Here is a 17,500-nt window from a genome sequence, read left to right as displayed (position 1 = left end):
GTCTTCTAACGGCTGTTCTATATAGTCCAACTTGTATTGTACCTCTGTGACACTCATCCGTCATTTCTGAGTGAAATACTACAAGCAACAGTATTATTTAAAAAAAGAACACACCATGAAAATTACCAACATGTTTCTTCCTTCTCTTTCTGATGTTTACTTGAACATGGTGATTACTGAACTCCGGGCGGTGTTATTTTATTCCACCTGCAGAGAATAATCACAGTCTCTTTCTTTTTCTCCTATCTACCCTTTTTCTCTTCCTCCTTCCATCAGATGTCTGTCGTTACTGCTTGGCTTTCTGTTTTGACAATCCACATAACAACTCGACGAGAATACACTCTACGTTCAGGAGAACAAAACACACATCCCACATCCCGCAAACACATCCCACATACACAAAACACACAAAGACATTATCAATAACTGTTCAGCTGAATCAGAGAGAGATGGTTAATGTTGTGTGTGTATATCTGACTCTCTCTGTGTGTGTGTGTGTGTGTGTGTGTGTGTGTGTGTGTGTGTGTGTGTGTGTGTGTGTGTGTGTGTGTGTGTGTGTGTGTGTGTGTGTGTGTGTGTGTGTGTGTGTGTGTATGCATGTGTGTGTGTGTGTGTGTGTGTGTGTGTGTGTGTGCGCGCGCACCAGCTGAATTTAACCATCACAGCTATCTGCATCACTTATCAGCCACAAGGAGGGAGAGAAAAAAATGCTCTTGGAAAAAGCAGACACTCGAAACAAAATGGAGAGGAAATAAAAAGAAACCACAAGTCATATTTTCCATTGGGTACACACATGTGACAACGCATTCACTCACCTAAGGATAAAAGACTGAAACTACACTACTCAAACCAGACGTGCATGTTGAAAAGCCCATTAAATAATCAGTGGAAGGCGATATGGGAAAAAGATGCAAAGCTCTGCTATGTTTTAACACAAGCATGTAATGCTTCAAATCCACTCCATGAACAAAGAAAAAGAGCACCCAACACAATAGACGCCAAACGGCTGCAGATAACAGACTACAGCTTCTTTTCTCCCATCACTAGAAGAGGATCATTCTAAGTAACTTTGAGCCCCTGCATATGGGACATCAGGACAATAATAAAATCCAGCTCATCTGATATGTTCTCTGGGATTAACACAGAACAGTGACCCCTATATACACCCGGGCACGCACTATCAGCCTCTAACTGCAAGATCTGAGAGATAGCTGGGCTAAATGAGGGAGGATAGGGAAGGAGGGGGGTGTAAGAGGGGAGGACAGGAAAGGGAGTCGGTGTTGGGAGTGTAGCACCTCATAAATTGCTTAGAAGACCTGAAGCAGGTGCTGTGTTAATGTTCTGGGAGGTGTGGGCCTACCCCATGTGCCCTTTTTTCACTCTTGTACTCTTTCTCTCCCTAACATAATCACAATATACCATCAATCATACAATGTTTCATACGTAAGCTGCTCTAGAGGGGGGAAATGACCAATGTTATATTAAAATAAACACATATATGTCGGATAATGAGGAACGGAAAAGGCATGTATTTCTCTTTAGGTATACATAAGTGTCAATGAGTCATTTAATGACAGCATAGGGCACACAGGTAAGGCATGCACTTCTGTTCCGCAGCAGTTTCATTTGTCACTGCTGCTGTCACGCCTCAAAGCCAACGGCATATTGGGCTGTTTTTCATATATAGTAAAAGTGGAGTGGGGGAGATCTTTACTGAAAGCCTGGAGGAAGCATGTTTAAGACTCTACTGTTCCTTACCTGACAATTCAAAAAATGACAAAGCCTTCTTCCCAAAACACAACAACAACCCCCCGCCCCTCACACACACACACACACACACACACGCACACGCACACGCACACGCACACGCACACGCACACGCACACGCACACGCACACACACACACACACACACACACACACACACACACACACACACACACACACACACACACACACACACACACACACACACACATTCCCTTGACAATTCCTTCCCAGCAGGCTCCACTCAGCCTTTATTCATTTTTTATATATCACCTCCTGAGAGTCTATTGCTCGGCATGCAGCAATCGCTGCACTTAACCCATTATGCTAGGTAACGCTGCTCAGAACGGGCGCTCCCTCCCCGGGATAAATTATTAACTTCCTCCACATCCACGCCATTCATCACTGAGCCCCATCAAGGAGAACGGGAGAACCATTGCTCATATCCATGGCAACAAGGGCCTATTTGTGCAGCGGTTGGATTCTGTTGATGATGAGCAGCGAGATGAGGAAGAGGGAGAAGAAAGTAGATAAATAATACCTGCTTTTATCAAGCTCTCTATTGTTAGCATCAGCTCACACGATTCTCGTTACACTTTTATTTGTTCCCCTTTTACTCTTATCCCTATTTTTTTAGAACCTCTATGTGCCGCCACTTGCCTCTTCCTCACTTGCTCTTCTCGCCTTTTTCACGCCACCTAGCCCTCTCCTCGAGTCTGAGATGGCAGCAGTATGGGTAATTAGATCAGAGTTTTTCTCTTGTCTCCATGGAGATGAATCATACAGTCAGGGTGACAGTCTGAGCTTTAGCGCTACGCAGTAACCCAATCAGAGCATTTGAACCTCAGCCAGAGCGGCAACATAATCTAATAATACTAACATGAACCTTCAGTGACCTGCATCCCTGCGCACAGCAGTACACACAGGCAGGGGTGACGAGCAGGTCTGGTTAAACACATCGGGTCACATCCCAGGATGTGCTAGTGTGTGTGTGTGTGTGTGTGTGTGTGAATATGTGCATGAGTGAGTGTCTGAGCTCAAGAGGAAAAAGCCCTCACAGGTGTCCTAATTCATGAGCAATAGCAGCTCATGAATAATTAAACACGAAAATGCAAATGTGCTCCTTTGATCATTTACATTCATGTTTAACAGAATTAATTAATCAAACAAACCTTTTCTTTATTCTCAGAGGAATAGAAAAACCCGCAGTGAGAGCGTACAAACACGTGCACATACACACATGCAGGTAGAGTACACAAAGACGAAAACCCACACAGTAAACAAGTTTACTAATCACACCATTTAGCCACATCTGAAGAAACAAAATTCTGTGCGCTGAGCAAGTTAGTATAACTCAACCTTGGGACCAACCACATGGTGAAGGTGACTTATCTCTTCATGTGAGATAACTCTAATCTCCTCCAGTAGCTGCATCCACTAAATGCTTATGCAGTTTGCACAAAAACACAGAGCGTTGTAAGCATAAGCTTTGTGGTGAACAATGACGGGGTGTTTTTCTGTGGTAGTAAGGATAGTTTATGTTTAATCACCAAACATAAACATACACAAACTATACCTTCTGCTGCAACATACATACAAGCATCCCGACCTTGTATGTAGGCGCAGGCAAACACATAGACGCAAACTAATACAGTGTGATACACAATGCAAAGAGAAGTACGCTCTAATTCTCCTATTAGATTGTGAGACAGATGGTTGCTAATGGTTCTGAAGGATACCACAACCACACAAATGCACACGGAAAAGACACACCAAGCGCAGCAGGCTGATCAGGATTTCATAGGCGTTTTGATATGCTCACTCTGAGAGATGGACCTTATAAACAGCCACTCTTCAGCTGACCTCTTGTTTATAGCAACAGTATCATAGACAGAGGGAAAGCTCATAAAGAAAGAAACAGATCTGTCTCCCTCCTCCTGCCTATCTGTCCGAATCTCTGACTCTCTGAGAATCAGTTTTTTTTTTTTGCCATTAGCTGTCTTCTCCCTCGCTTAACCTGCCGCTTTGCCCAAACTAACTCCTCTCTTTCGCTTAATAAGTCTGTTTGTATGCAGCGCACGCTTGTAGAGGCCCCCACACAAACACAGACTCTGATACATACACAGGAAACAACTCCCCGCCAGCTCCACTCCACTCCTGTCACACCCTTCTGTCATCAATTTCTCCTCGGTAACAGTGAGAGGCACATCTGACTTATGGAGGATATCAATATCTCCGACTTAAAGGGGAGGAGGGAAGCGCACGAACCCCAGGCTTCTTTTTAGGACACCTCATAAAGCTAAATGATAGTTGAAGGGGACGAGAGACAGAGGGGGAAGGCTGGGAGAGATAGAGACAGAGGGACGAAAAGTGAGTGCCGGTTGTAAGCGTGATGTCAGGATGCCGTAAATAACTAAGATAGAGATCTACAGCGTGTGTGTGTGACGTTTGCGCATGAGGTATGTGGGTAGTATTAAAAAGGTTAAAAAGGACTGAGAGGTTGACCGAGTGATCACCTGCTGTATACAGTATGTCGACGATGTGTATTACCCACTGGCAGGGGATTTATGCTAACTGCCAGGGTCTGACGTGTCTAACGCTGGGCTGTAAATAGCTGTCCGTCTGCAGTGACATTGCCAAACTGTCTATAAACCTGTCACCTAGGACAGTTGCAGTCACACAGGAAAGGACAGGCCAGGCAGTCATTAAACTATCAGTTTACATTGCAGAGGGAGGAGTGAGTGAGTGTTTGTCAATGTGTATATTTGAGGCAGCTGTGCCTGCATGCAGTTGGGCTTCTCCAAGGAAAATGAAATATTATGGAGAAAAATTGAGTCCAAATATTCATGATGCTGTTAAAGATTACGGGGTTGACACAGGTTGAGATTCTCTTTGGTTATTGTAAACATATACACTACACTGTGGTTAGACCTTTAACACATGCAGCTGAACAGACACAGTTGCTGACACATACACATCCCCGCACACACACTGAGGTGCTTCTGAATGAGGTCAAGGAGTCAGTGTTGAACTGAGGAGAGGATCAATACAGCTCTGACTGTTTGTGCACCTATTGCCTCCATCTCACATTTTCTATGCCTTTTTGAGATATCTCCACTTCTTTCTCCCTCGTTTTACTAAAAGCATAGAGCGGCAGCCGTTACATCTGTTTACACTCATAAACTCCCACAAATGCACATACATGCGGGCATTGTTCTGCTATATGCCATCCATGCTGTGTGTTATAGCTGTCTACACTGTACAGTATGCGTGCGTCTGAGGCTGTGTTCATTCTACTGTGGGGAGATCTATGGCTGGTGACTCCAACTCACTGGCACCCCATGAGCAATAGCACGGATGTGATGTGTGAGGCAGATGAAAAGAGAACAAGGCGGTGACAGAACGACAAGCAGAGAAGAGGCAGAGAGAACATGTAAAGGACAAAATGCTTTCTTCCCTGGTTGGGAGCATCTTTTTTTTCTCATTAGGGGAACTCATCTGAGCTCAGAGGATAAAAGGAGGACTGATAGCCAGTATTTCTCTCTCACTCCATCTCTCCTCTCCCTCTTTTTCTCCCACTGTGCACATGCCACCTAATTAATTATACCCTACCATTGCTTTGCTGCAACAACCATTGCCGTCTAATTAACGACACGCCTCTATCATGACCCCACTTCAAGGGTTCTGAATGTGTTTGTGCGAGTGTGAGGTAGAGATAGAGCGATGGAGGACACGTATATGTGGTATATGCAGCGGAGAGCCAAAAAAGCAGGAGAGAAGAGGAGGTGGGGCAGAGAGAATCAAAGAAACAAATGAATGAAATGTTTCTAGCAAAAAAAAAAAAAAAGAGAGGACGAGATGAGCCATTTGACGGACAGATGTTCAACAAGAGAGAACGGGCCAGGAGATAGATAGAGCACCTCCTCTCCACGCCCAGCTGAACTTTATCAGCCAGGCTGGAGCCAGAAAGGCTGGTATGGGAGTCCCAACTATGGGATGTCTCACCCCAGACACGTCACTCCCAATCCCCCCTGAGCCTGCCTGAGCCTGGCCAGACCTCAGTGCTGCTGCAGCCTGCCACACCAGGCTCCATGGCTCCTACTGCCCCCAAACACAGTCATACTGATCGTATCAGAGAGAAAAATGGAGCAAGGCAGGGACTAAAAAAACACACATAAGCTGTACAAGCTGAAAACCACGTACGCCACATGTAACACCGTCATGGTTGAATTGAGATCGAGAGAAATGAAGGGAGAGAGACGGAGAGGGAGGAAGCTATAATTTGTTTAGTGTATGTGATTGCATTAGTGTAAGGGTCATATTATTTTTCACCCACGTCACACACATGGAGAGCTGAAGCCCAGTGGGGCAATAATAACATTAATAGTACTTGACTGGGCCTAGACAGAAACACAGTCTCTCACACAAGCAAACTCACATGCGTGTTTCCTGTGATCTGCTCAACCGTTTATGGAGAGATTGAGAAAAGAAGGTTGGAGAGTGAGAAGATGAGGTGAAAAACAGAAAAAGACAACAGAGGAAGCAAAGCATACAAGAAAAGGAGAATATAGTTAAATGAAGATAAGCTAAAGAGATAAAAATGTCACAGAATGCAAAGATGCTCAGTGATTCTAACTAACGGAACAAAATCAACTTGTCCAGTGGTTAATTGATAATGCTAAAGACATTATGAAACCAAGTATGTAGATGTTAAGTTGAATGTTAATCAATGTTAATTTAAAGAAGTGTACTTAACCATAATTATTTTGCTTTGGATGACTATCTTTGTTGAATATTTTCCCATACTTACCAATTAATGTTATTTTTATCAGCCTACATCAATGTGAAAAGACAGGAATTCCATACTGATAACAAGATACTTCACTAGGAAATGCTCACAGATCTCTATCTAGGAGGCAGATCACTGAGGTGTGATGGTTAAAATCTGTAATTCTGGAAACCTAATTCAGAATAAGAATCAGAATCAGAAATACTTTAATAATTGCAGAATGCAACTGTCTTGATTAATGAAGGACTGACTGTATCGGGTTGGGTAGACTACTTGCTAATAATAAGGTGACAGGTGGATTTATAACATCTTTATTACTCCCAAGTCAAAAGGACATATTCAGGGTTAGTAAATCATTCCTGATAAAATTATTTCTATTCCAAATGTTTTGCCTTCACATTTTCTAAATTCATTAATATTCTGCTTTCCGGATGGAAAACTTTGGCGGGCCTTATGTGACCCGCGGCCCGCAAGTTGACCATCACTCACTGGGATAAGTCAATATACACTACCGCAACTTTAAAATTGTAATATTTGTGCATAAAGGTGGTAAAGGAGGGAAAATGTTAGGACAGAAAAGAGGTGAAGGTGATTATCCATCACTGTTATTAATGTAGATGTGCCACCAACCACCAAAAAAAGGGTGGATAAATAATGTTACATTCATACATGTCAATGTCGGGTTCTGTCAGTACCCTCCTCTCTTCCTTTTTGTGTGAGTTTGTCTCCCTCTGTCTTTGTTTCCCTGCATGTGTCTTTCCCTTGTCTCTGTCTAGGTCCGGTAGGCGTTCCCCCAAGCTGCAGCCTGTTATGCTGATTACCTCACCACCTTAAATACCTCAAGCTGACAGGCATGCAGTGCCGGACCGCCGTCGACCCTGTATTGGTAAAACTATTCCCCCTAGACTGGCATCCCCTTTCTCGTTGTGATTTACACGCTCCCTGTAGTAAGTTGACTAATCGTGTTTGTTTTCTGTTTTCTCCGTAGTTTCCCGTGTTCCTGTTTCCCGTCCGTCTCCTTGATCTTCCGTCGTCTTCTCGTTCCTGTTGTTTCCGTGTTTTTTTAGTTAATTATTGTATTTGTATTCTTTGTAGTGTTTTGCGTTTATCCGTTTATATTATTAAACGTTTGATTTGTACTTTTACTTTTTGTCTGTGTCTGCATTGGGTCCACATTTTGTGTTATACCTGTACCGTTCATGACAATACAACCCTTTAAATATTTACTGTAATCCATATTAAACTTCTGTTGGATACAATTAAAACAAAATTGTTCAGTTTTCCTTCATTTCTTTTTCATAATACGATAATACAACTGTGATTAGAAAAAGTGACATGTAGACATGACATCATCAGAACAACATAAAGGAAAAATGGAAAAAAATGAAAGGCAACAAAAGACCGACAAAGAAAGAGTGAGAGTGAAACAGAATGTTCTAGTAATGGGCCAACAGCAGAGTAGAGAGGCCATGTTCGCTGTCAGCCATTAACATGGCCAGGACTAAATTATTCACTGCACTCCGTCACCTAACACAAGCCTGGGCTAACACAGACTAAAGAAGTGTGTGTGTGTGTGTGTGTGTGTGTGTGTGTGTGTGTGTGTGTGTGTGTGTGTGTGTGTGTGTGTGTGTGTGTGTGTGTGTGTGTGAATGAACAGTGGCTTGTAGGAGGTAAAGAGGGATCCCTTTAAAGAAGGGGCTCAGTATTGCCATCCTGTGGCTAGAACAAATAAGTTGCTGTGCACAAGCTTATTCACACGCACGCACGCACGCACGCACGCACGCACGCACGCACGCACGCACACACACACACACACACACACACACACACACACACACACACACACACACACACACACACACACAAATAAGAAATTAGTCTGGAAAACATGCATGCAAATAGTCTACCAGCTCTAACCTTTAGATGCCCTTTGAGTGTAATTTGCAGTAACAAGCACTCACATCTTCACAAACATACAAGCACATACGCTGTGTGCAAACAGAAAAAGACAGAGAGGAAAAGAGAACTGCTTTGTGCAGAGGAAGCTGCTTTCCTCCATGTAGCCTGCTGGTTTATACCGTGGAACAGGAGAGGCTGGTTAGCGGGAGCAGCTGGGCAAACAATACAACCTCACCTGGAGTCATTTACATGGATTGTGTGTGTGTATATGTGTGTGTGTGTGTGTGTGTGTGTGTGTGTGTGTGTGTGTGTGTGTGTGTGTGCGCCCGTTGAGAGGGGTGTCTCCTGTTGATGCTCTCCTTCATTATGTTCCTGAAAGTGCCGTTGGCAAGGAAACCAGAGAGAGAGAGACATGAGAGACAAGTCAAGGAGCACAGTTTTGGGTGAGAGCAAGATGAAATGGGGAAGAAAGGGCAGACAAATGAGAGAGGAAAAATAAAAGCAGGGGATCTTGGAGGAGAGTGAAGGGGGGCTGGCAGAGATGGGGGAAATGGTTGGAAGGAGATGGAGGAGGGAGTTAACAGAGGGGAGGCAAAGAGCATGTGACAGTACGACCCATGCCTCCCACTGACAAGCTTTATTACAGTCCCACCTGCAGAGAGACAGCAAAAAGCACTTAGCCTCAGCCAAGTTGCCTGACAGTGCAGGACACTTTGAGAGGGAAGGAAGGACAGAGGGATTGACAAGCAGAAAGGAAGGAGGGAGGGAGGGTGGAGGTGGGGACAGGGAGGCTGGATGGGAGGAAGGGATGATTGAAGTCATGGGTTTGCAGAGAGGGAAGGAGAGAGAAAGGAAGGCGTGGGGAAGGAGTAGACAGGAAGCAAAACACGACAAGAGAATCAGGAAAAACAAAAAAAGGAAAGAAATGAATTAAATTCCTCTCAATTGTTAAGGGCACTGATAAAACCCTGTTTTCAATCAAAATAAAAATGCCATCTGTATAAAACACTTTTACCCAAATATGGCTGTTGTTGTGCTGTAAGGTTTTCTTATTTGTGTCTATCTGCTGTAAATAAAAAGAGGCCGACACCAACATTTACACAACACAGCTCTGAGTAGGGGTGGGCGATATGGCAAAAATACAGTATATCACGATTGTTCACAGAAATAATGATCAGATCATGTTTTTTTACATTGATTTTTAATTATTTCCCAAGTTAATGAACAGTGCAACCAAAGTATTTCCCTATGTAAAGATATAGCGATGGAAGAGAAAATATACAACGGAGCATTTAGGCCAAAGAACCTTTCTAAACAGACAAAAAGCTACCAAAAGCTACCGGTTGCCTCTGATGGCTGCGGTGTAACTGGTTTCCTCGCTGTTTCACTCTCAGCATACTGTTTAGGATGCTGTCCCTCTGGGTGCTTGAAAAGCAGAAAAGGCGACCTCTTTGAAGTGAGGCCGCTAGCTCCTTGGGAGACACATTAGTAGTCCGCTGGTGCATGGGACATTTACCTGTTTTTTTTATTTAGGCGCATATTTTACATCTTGTTCCACACATTCTGTGAATAAGTGTGGACAGGCAGCGTCGATGCGACATGTTAGTCAGACGCCCACGTGCTGTTAATGTAACTCCTCCGTTCTGTTTACATTTTCAGCCATTACTTTCCGTTACCCTCTGAATCAAACATGATGGGGGATGAGAAATCATCATCATCACTGCCTGTAGTTCGCGATTGGTTGATTGGCGTGTCTTTAGGGCGGGCATGAGGCAGACTAGCCAAAAGTGTGATTTGACTAAGGAAAAAAAATCGTGATGAGAGCAGAGCATATCTCAGCAATGGCTAGAATGCGACCTATAGACAAAGCTACGATCTTTCTGCTTGGGCAGATCGTCAAAAAGTTCTGATCCTTCATGATCCAAAATTGTCATATCGCCCACCCGTAGCTCTAAGTGTGCAGGCAGTCAAGCTTAATCCTGCTTGAACACCTGTTTCCTTTGTGAGGTCAAAGGTCAGAGTCTGGATGTCATTCACTAAGTAGTCTTCTTTTTCAGGGCTACTGCTGAAACATGTCTGTAACCTGACCTCACTGCTCTACACTGAGCATTAACCTCACATCAGGTGGCCTAAATATAACTTCTCCCAAGCCCCAAAAGAGGAATAATTTGGTCAATGCTGCACAATGTTGAGCTTTATTATAAATACTGTATAATGCAAGCAAATAATCAACCTTGGAAAACATAACACACTGTCAGATGCTCTTTGCTGTCATCATTTAGTGCAATTCATGCAACGTGTGAGAAGGAAATAATTAAGGGGGATGAAATGAGGAGAGGTTTATTACTTCCTGAACAGCAACAGCTCACATCTATTAGCGCTCCAGCCTGCTGATGTATCTGCTGATGAGCTATGGCCAAGTAATGACGTGCTCCGCTGGCTGTGAATCCATAGGTCTCTCCCTAAGTCTACTTTTTCTGGCTCCCAGGCTGTGGGTGGAAAACCACAGTCACTAAATCAAACCCATCCGGAGGCAAGACGAGAGAGTGAAAGAGCGAGAGAGCGAGAGAGCGAGAGAGAGGGGGGAAGAGAGGGAGAGAGCGGGGGGGGGGGTTAACGGCCTGTTTCTCAGTCTTTCAGAGAGAGGAATGTGTTGGAAAGGGTACAAATCAACCAGAAGTGACTGCACAAAAAGGTCAGTGTGACCAGAGGAGAATCCTGACTAAAATGGTTGACACGCACACACAGAAACAAACACATTAGGCACACACATGCAAACACAGTGAGTGATTGAGTTGGGGCACAACCCCGTGCCCACCCTGTGAGTGGCTAATAACCGTGGCACAATGCCAAACCCACTGTCTCCTGACTAATTCCCCCATGCCCGCCAGGACTGGCGCCACACTGCAGAACAGAGCTCTGTTTCTCAAAAATCCTGTGATCATTACATTACTGAATTACTCAGATAGATGGATGAACAAACAGCCACACAGGCCATCCAGCTTGCTTGCCCCCCGAAGAAAGGATATAATGGAACAGACATTGGGAACACTGTGAATTAATATTTGTTTATTGAGACTGTCTCCCCTCACTTAACACACACATACAGTACACACACACACACGCACATGCACACGCACACACACACACACACACACACACACACACACACACACACACACACACACACACCTCAACGCCCACTCTGCTGCACTGGAAAGAGAGGGCAGTGAGGTGGCGCTCTACCAAGCGTGGTGCTGCCAAGAGATTCAGTATACCCTGGTCTCCGGTGGCATTTTAATCGCACGTATACACACACATACACACACACACACACACACGCACGCACGCACACACACACACACACACACACACACACACACGCACACACGCACGCACACACACACACACACACACACACATCCATCTGCTGTACTTCGTGGGAGCAGTGGCAAGCTTGTCACTGTCATTCGAAGTTAGCCAACCCTCCTGTCATCCCTACTGAGGGGCACAAAAGAAAAGAAGAAAAGAGAGGGAATCAGAGGGGGGGGGGGTAAGCAGTGGCATTCCTCTCCACGTCTCCTCTGTCACCCTCTGATCTCTCTCTCCAAACACATCCCCTGTTGTCTCTCCATTCAATGTCCTTGTCCTCCTCTCACCATCCTCTACCATACCTTCCTTCCCCACCGCTCCTGTCAGCCCTCAGCTCTATTCTTTCAACGCCCGTTCACTCTCATCTCTCCACCTGCTGCTCTGTTCTCTGGACAAGAGATACAAGGATGGGCGCCTGTAATCACCCTTTTATGACCAGACTGTTCCTCATTTAATATGTGTATGTGTGTGTGTGTGCAGTGTGTGTGCATGGCTGTTTACAGATTGAACCCGAGTTCTCCATTCAAGACTGTTAATGTGAAATGTTAACCACAGCAATTAAAGCAACAGCCCAGATATTGATTCTCCACCCAAACAAAAGTGGGCTGGCAGACCCCCCCCCCTCACACAGACACACACACACACACCATCGCCCCAACCCCCAACCCCACCCCTGTGCCCAAACTAGCACCCACACCCCATCTTCAGTGGTGCTCCATGCTCCCATGGTGGGTAATTGTAATTGTATTGAACTGGCCAGCAGCCAAGCACACAAGACTGCCAAGACTGCCAAGTCCAGCTGTATCATTTCATTCAAAACACACTTACAGCCTCATGACAACCACATCTTGAGCATGTTTAATCAAACAATCATAAAAGTACATATCTCTAAATGTATTTGCTCACTAAGATTGAGGATGTGATGAAACAGTAGAAGGGAATAGAATAAATAAAGCTAAATTTACACCACTCTGATGATGTAACAGTGCAGACAAAGGTGAACATAATGGTACAAATTTACTCAACCTATATTCTGCCTGTTACATTAGTCCTGTGTGCCCCTCCCTCTATTAAATGTCTATGCTGACAATACAGTAGGTTGGTTCACCTTGTATTGACTGTGAGGCTGTTTTGCGCCTGACTGACTGCTGATATACAGTATGTGAAGCGAATGTGTTCACAGGCCTTAAGCATATTGTGGTCAGCCCAGATGTCACATCCTCCCCACTCCAGCCTGTTTCCTGTCTAATAGAGGCCCCTGCTGAGTCACAACATGTTGTGACATTTAAAATGAGAAATGGAGATCTCTTGTCAACATTTACATGTACATGAGATCTAATTGAAGGGATAGTTCTGATTTTTTGAAGTGGGGTTGTATAGTCAGTGTATAACCTCTAGTTTGGAGTAGCAGGGTTGAGGACAATCACTAAAGCTAAGCAACGTACTGCTGTGGATGGGGTAAGCAGCTAAACTTATTTTAGCCACCCAATCAAAGGCCCACCAAAAGAAAAATGTAAGAGCCTACTCACACTGTCCTTTTGGCCGCGGCCAAAACCGTTTTTTCAGCTAAAGTCTAGTACCTTTAAGCAGTGTGAGTGCACCCGCTCCGCGCACAACTGCAGCCAGCGGGCCGTCCAAGTACAAGTACCCTAAAGTCCGGGTCGCGGTCCGGGAGGACAGTGTGAGTGCGCTCTAAGTGTACTCTATATTTAGAATATTCTCACTGCTTTACCTTGCATAAGACAGCCCTATTTAAGTTTAAGCAGGAGGAATTGTGGAATTGCAGGAGGAGCTTTTATCTATGCTCTCATCAAAGCAACCTCCACTGACACTGACTGGCAGTAGCAATCTGAGCCAGTCTGTGGCTAAAACAAGCACTTTTATTGGATGTATACAGTATTGACGTTGCGCTATTGCCCTGTTCGATTTCATTGCAGCCCGTTTTTTTCAGTTACTGGGATGCAGTGCTCTTACTCAATACTCAACCAGCAAAAATATTGCTCTCATTAGCCAGTTAGACACAAATACATGGGAAAATGGGGTCCAGGTTGAAAAATACAGAAATGCTCCTTTTAAACAGGGCTGTCTGAGGGCAAGGTAAAGGGATGTAGAGATTTTAAATATACTGCACACCTAAACTTATATTGTTTTGTTTTTTTAGGTGGCTAATATAGGTTTTGCTGCTGCTCCCATCCACTGCAATACACTGCTTAGCTACTGTACTGGTCCTCCTGCCTGATTTTCCGAACTGGGGGCGTGCCGATCGCCATCTACTGCGGGTAGTACACGGACTATGGATAAGTACCTCATACAACCCCAATTCAATAAATCAGAATAATCTCTTTAACTCTCATACTGACATTATTTAACACCACAATTCAATGTGAAAGAACTGCCTTCCTCTCTCAGATGGTTAAAACTCAGACTGCAGTGGACAGCAGGACTGTGTAACATCATCCATCTAAAATCATGAGCCTCTCCCTTTAGCTTCAATCTATCTGCTGCATAGGGTCTCATTCAATGATTTAAACCCAACAGTCTTAAGATCATGGCGGATTGTGCACCTCTCTACTCTATTCTGTGAGAACACTGCAAGCGTGTCTTGTGTCACGTTTCCAGCCTGAGCGGAGGAAATGGGCCGTGTCATGTCAGTGTGAGTCGCGGCACAATACGCATGATGGAGAGCACTTAAATAACTCATGAAAAACCCTGTTCTCAACCCACACTAGACCACTGGGAGGAACGTTCAGTCTTCTGCATGTACAAGTGTGCATGTCTGTTTGTCATGGCTGTTTAACCAGGCGCGTTTCAGTGTGTTGTGGTTGAGCTAGTATGTGTGTGTGTGTGTGTGTGTGTGTGTGTGTGTGTGTGGGGGGGGGGGGGGGGGGGTTCAGTTGGAAAGAGAACTTTGACTTTCTGTAAACGACAGGGGGGCCCTCACGGCTAAACAGAAATAGCCTTAGAGAAAAGAGAGAGAGAAAGTGGCCAGAGCAGGATGGAGTGGTGAGCAAGAGAGAATGATAGCAGGACCAGAGATAGTGGGGGAAAAAGAAAAGGGCAGTGAGTTAAGAAAATTACATTAATAAAAAGTAGTGTTTGTAAGTATAAAGGCTTGTGTAAAAAATAAAGAGAAGAAGAGAGGGAATAGATACCCAGTGAAAAGTCAGTCCAGCTACACTGATAGGAGAAGACAGCAACACTTTCCACATAAACGCACTGAGCTCCAAAACCCACTGCAGTGATGGCCTCCCTCTGGGTATACTCTCACACATACATACTCGCATGTCTCTTATTTTTTGTGTCTTTGCCTGCTTCATCATGACATCTTCCAGCTCACCTCTCATTTTTCTATCATCTTTTCCTTCACCAGCATCCCAACAACTTGCCTGTTCATCCATCAGGCTGAAGACTAAACTGTAGATGAAGGAGACAGGAGTGAAATGATCGTAAAACCTATAATCCATTGCTCTGGGTCGAGGCTGGCAGCAATAAGAAACTAGCTGCTCAGTGATACTCAAATTGGAACCTCAGATTAACAACAGAAGAAAAAAAGGCTGAGATATGGCATGTAAACATGCGCATTTGTGTGTGAACACTGATGGATATCAGTGCAGGGTTTGAGTGTACAGTACGTTTTTATGGTTTGCATTGTTGACAATTTCATGACATTCAAAAGATCCCCGGCACATTTGCAAAACAAACTGTAGGGAAATCATTATTATCACCTGCTGGTCTCACACAGCAGCATGTACAGGTTGACCATTGCAATGACAAAAGATGGAAAACAAAGAGTTAATCGAGTTTGGGTGAGAGGGAGGTAGCTACTGTATCTCTATGTAGGTATACATAGATAAAAATACAATGGTGGTGGAGGACTGCGGTTGAAGCGTTACGAGATGATGAAGTGTAGAAGACATGACAGACATGAGAAGAAGAATTCAAACTTTTTTTTTCCTTTGATGAGTGAGAGAACAGCCTCAGACCTAATCTCATTCACTCCAGGGGTCTCACTACTTCCTGTGTTGCCACATAGCAGGGTCGGGCGGACACCTCACACAGGAAAAAAGACATAGAGATAAGATGCCCTCTGCGTGAAGAAATTCAGAGGGGTATGGCTTATTCTTAGTAGTTGAGGCGGAACCAAAGCATTTACTACTATATGTGCTGAGTGAAAGTCAGTTGTGGCCAAACAGAGTGATGAGACCAAGAAACGTAACATGAAAAGAAACAAATGTGTGCTATTAGTGATCTCTGAATATCCACAGGGATATTTAATTACTGTAAATACTGTGTGTTGTGGACTGTCATGTGGAATTTGGCTACTCACTGGAAAGTGGGCGGTCAGCTTTCTCTGGCTCCAAGGTCAGTGGGTGGGAAGGAGTGAGGTCAGCGGCGGGCTGCAAAGGCCCCAAGTCCACTTCCTTATTGGCTACAGTCACGCTCTCAATCACAGCGCACGCCTGAAAGATATAAATACATAATGAACATACAAGCAACAAAGGAATAATTCAATAAAATTATACTATTACATATTATAATTATACTATTTCCTTATTTAAGATAGAGGTGAATTAAATTAATTAGATGGAATCAATGAGTGACTCCAATATAAGTCCACTAGACTAGATAGACACAGACTCTGCTATACATATACGAAGAGGTGTCCTGATCATAGGCGGATTATGAGACTTTGGGCCCCTGGGCCTGTGCCCGGAAGGCCTGTTCAGTAATCAATCCACGGCCCTGATAATGTTTCAATTACTGGTGCTAAAATATCAATATCAATATAATAATAAAATCTAAACAATAAAAAGACACTGATGATGCAAATATAGCAATTAACTGCCGATGTAGCCCGTGCAAACCATTTTTAGCTGCTGTCACAGCACTCAAGATTTCTGCTATAAAAAGATAACAACTAAAGGGGATGCAGCACTGGGCAAAGAAGTGTCCCTTCCCTGAAGAGCCGCAGAACAGACAGACAGACAGACAGACAGAATCAAAGACTGACAGAGACAGAGAGAGAGAAACAGTTTTCCTGACAGCCCAAGTCTGTTTGGATGCGCTCCACTCTGCTACCCTCCACAGCTGAGAGAGGAAAGAGGGATGAGCCTTCAGGAGAGAGACAAGCTGACCACGAAAAAGCAGAGGGAGAAGCAGAGGGTGGCTGTCAGTGAAAAAAGAGAGAAAGAGAGGGTGTTGTGGGGGGGCTTAAAAGAGACTGTGATGGCTCCCTCCAGCAGAGAGACAAGCAGGGGAGGTGCAGCACATCTTAAGACAAAAAAGGCACCTGATGAAATATACATAGCTCTCAGCTGGAGACAGAGACACAGAGCGACAGAGCAGAGGAGGGCCCTGAAGACTGACGAGACTCCGCAACCCCTTCTAAACACACACTGCCAAAAATACACAGACATGACTTTTCATGAGGTTCCAGGAAGGGGGAGGGGGGGGGGGGGGGGGTCTCTGCGCTCACATTCACATGTAGGTGTTTGTGGGCATCAAGGTGCTTCCTCCTACAGTTACAGACTGAGTGGGGAAAAACCGCTATAGTAAATATGACACAAAAAAAAGTCTTTGGCAGGTTGGCCTATAATCCACCTGCAGGTCAGGGGGAATTTCTGGTTGGAAGTTTGCTCCAACTGTCTCTCTCAGACCTGCCCACCTACCCACC

At 44.5% G+C, this 17,500-nt stretch overlaps 1 protein-coding gene across 1 annotated transcript in view; it reads right to left on the bottom strand.

Annotated features, from left to right (window-relative positions):
* gse1b (Gse1 coiled-coil protein b) overlaps positions 1-17,500 on the bottom strand; it is a 176,516-nt gene that overhangs the window by 109,976 nt on the left and 49,040 nt on the right. Inside the window, exon 2 of the mRNA XM_083915480.1 lies at positions 16,154-16,286. Coding sequence (XP_083771606.1) covers positions 16,154-16,286 — 133 coding nt within the window. The remainder of the gene's footprint in view (positions 1-16,153; positions 16,287-17,500) is intronic.

The sequence above is a fragment of the Echiichthys vipera genome (genome assembly GCF_963691815.1).
Source record: "Echiichthys vipera genome assembly, chromosome: 1".
In the NCBI taxonomy this organism is placed as follows: domain Eukaryota; kingdom Metazoa; phylum Chordata; class Actinopteri; order Perciformes; family Trachinidae; genus Echiichthys; species Echiichthys vipera.
This window is presented reverse-complemented; position numbering and strand designations above follow the sequence as displayed.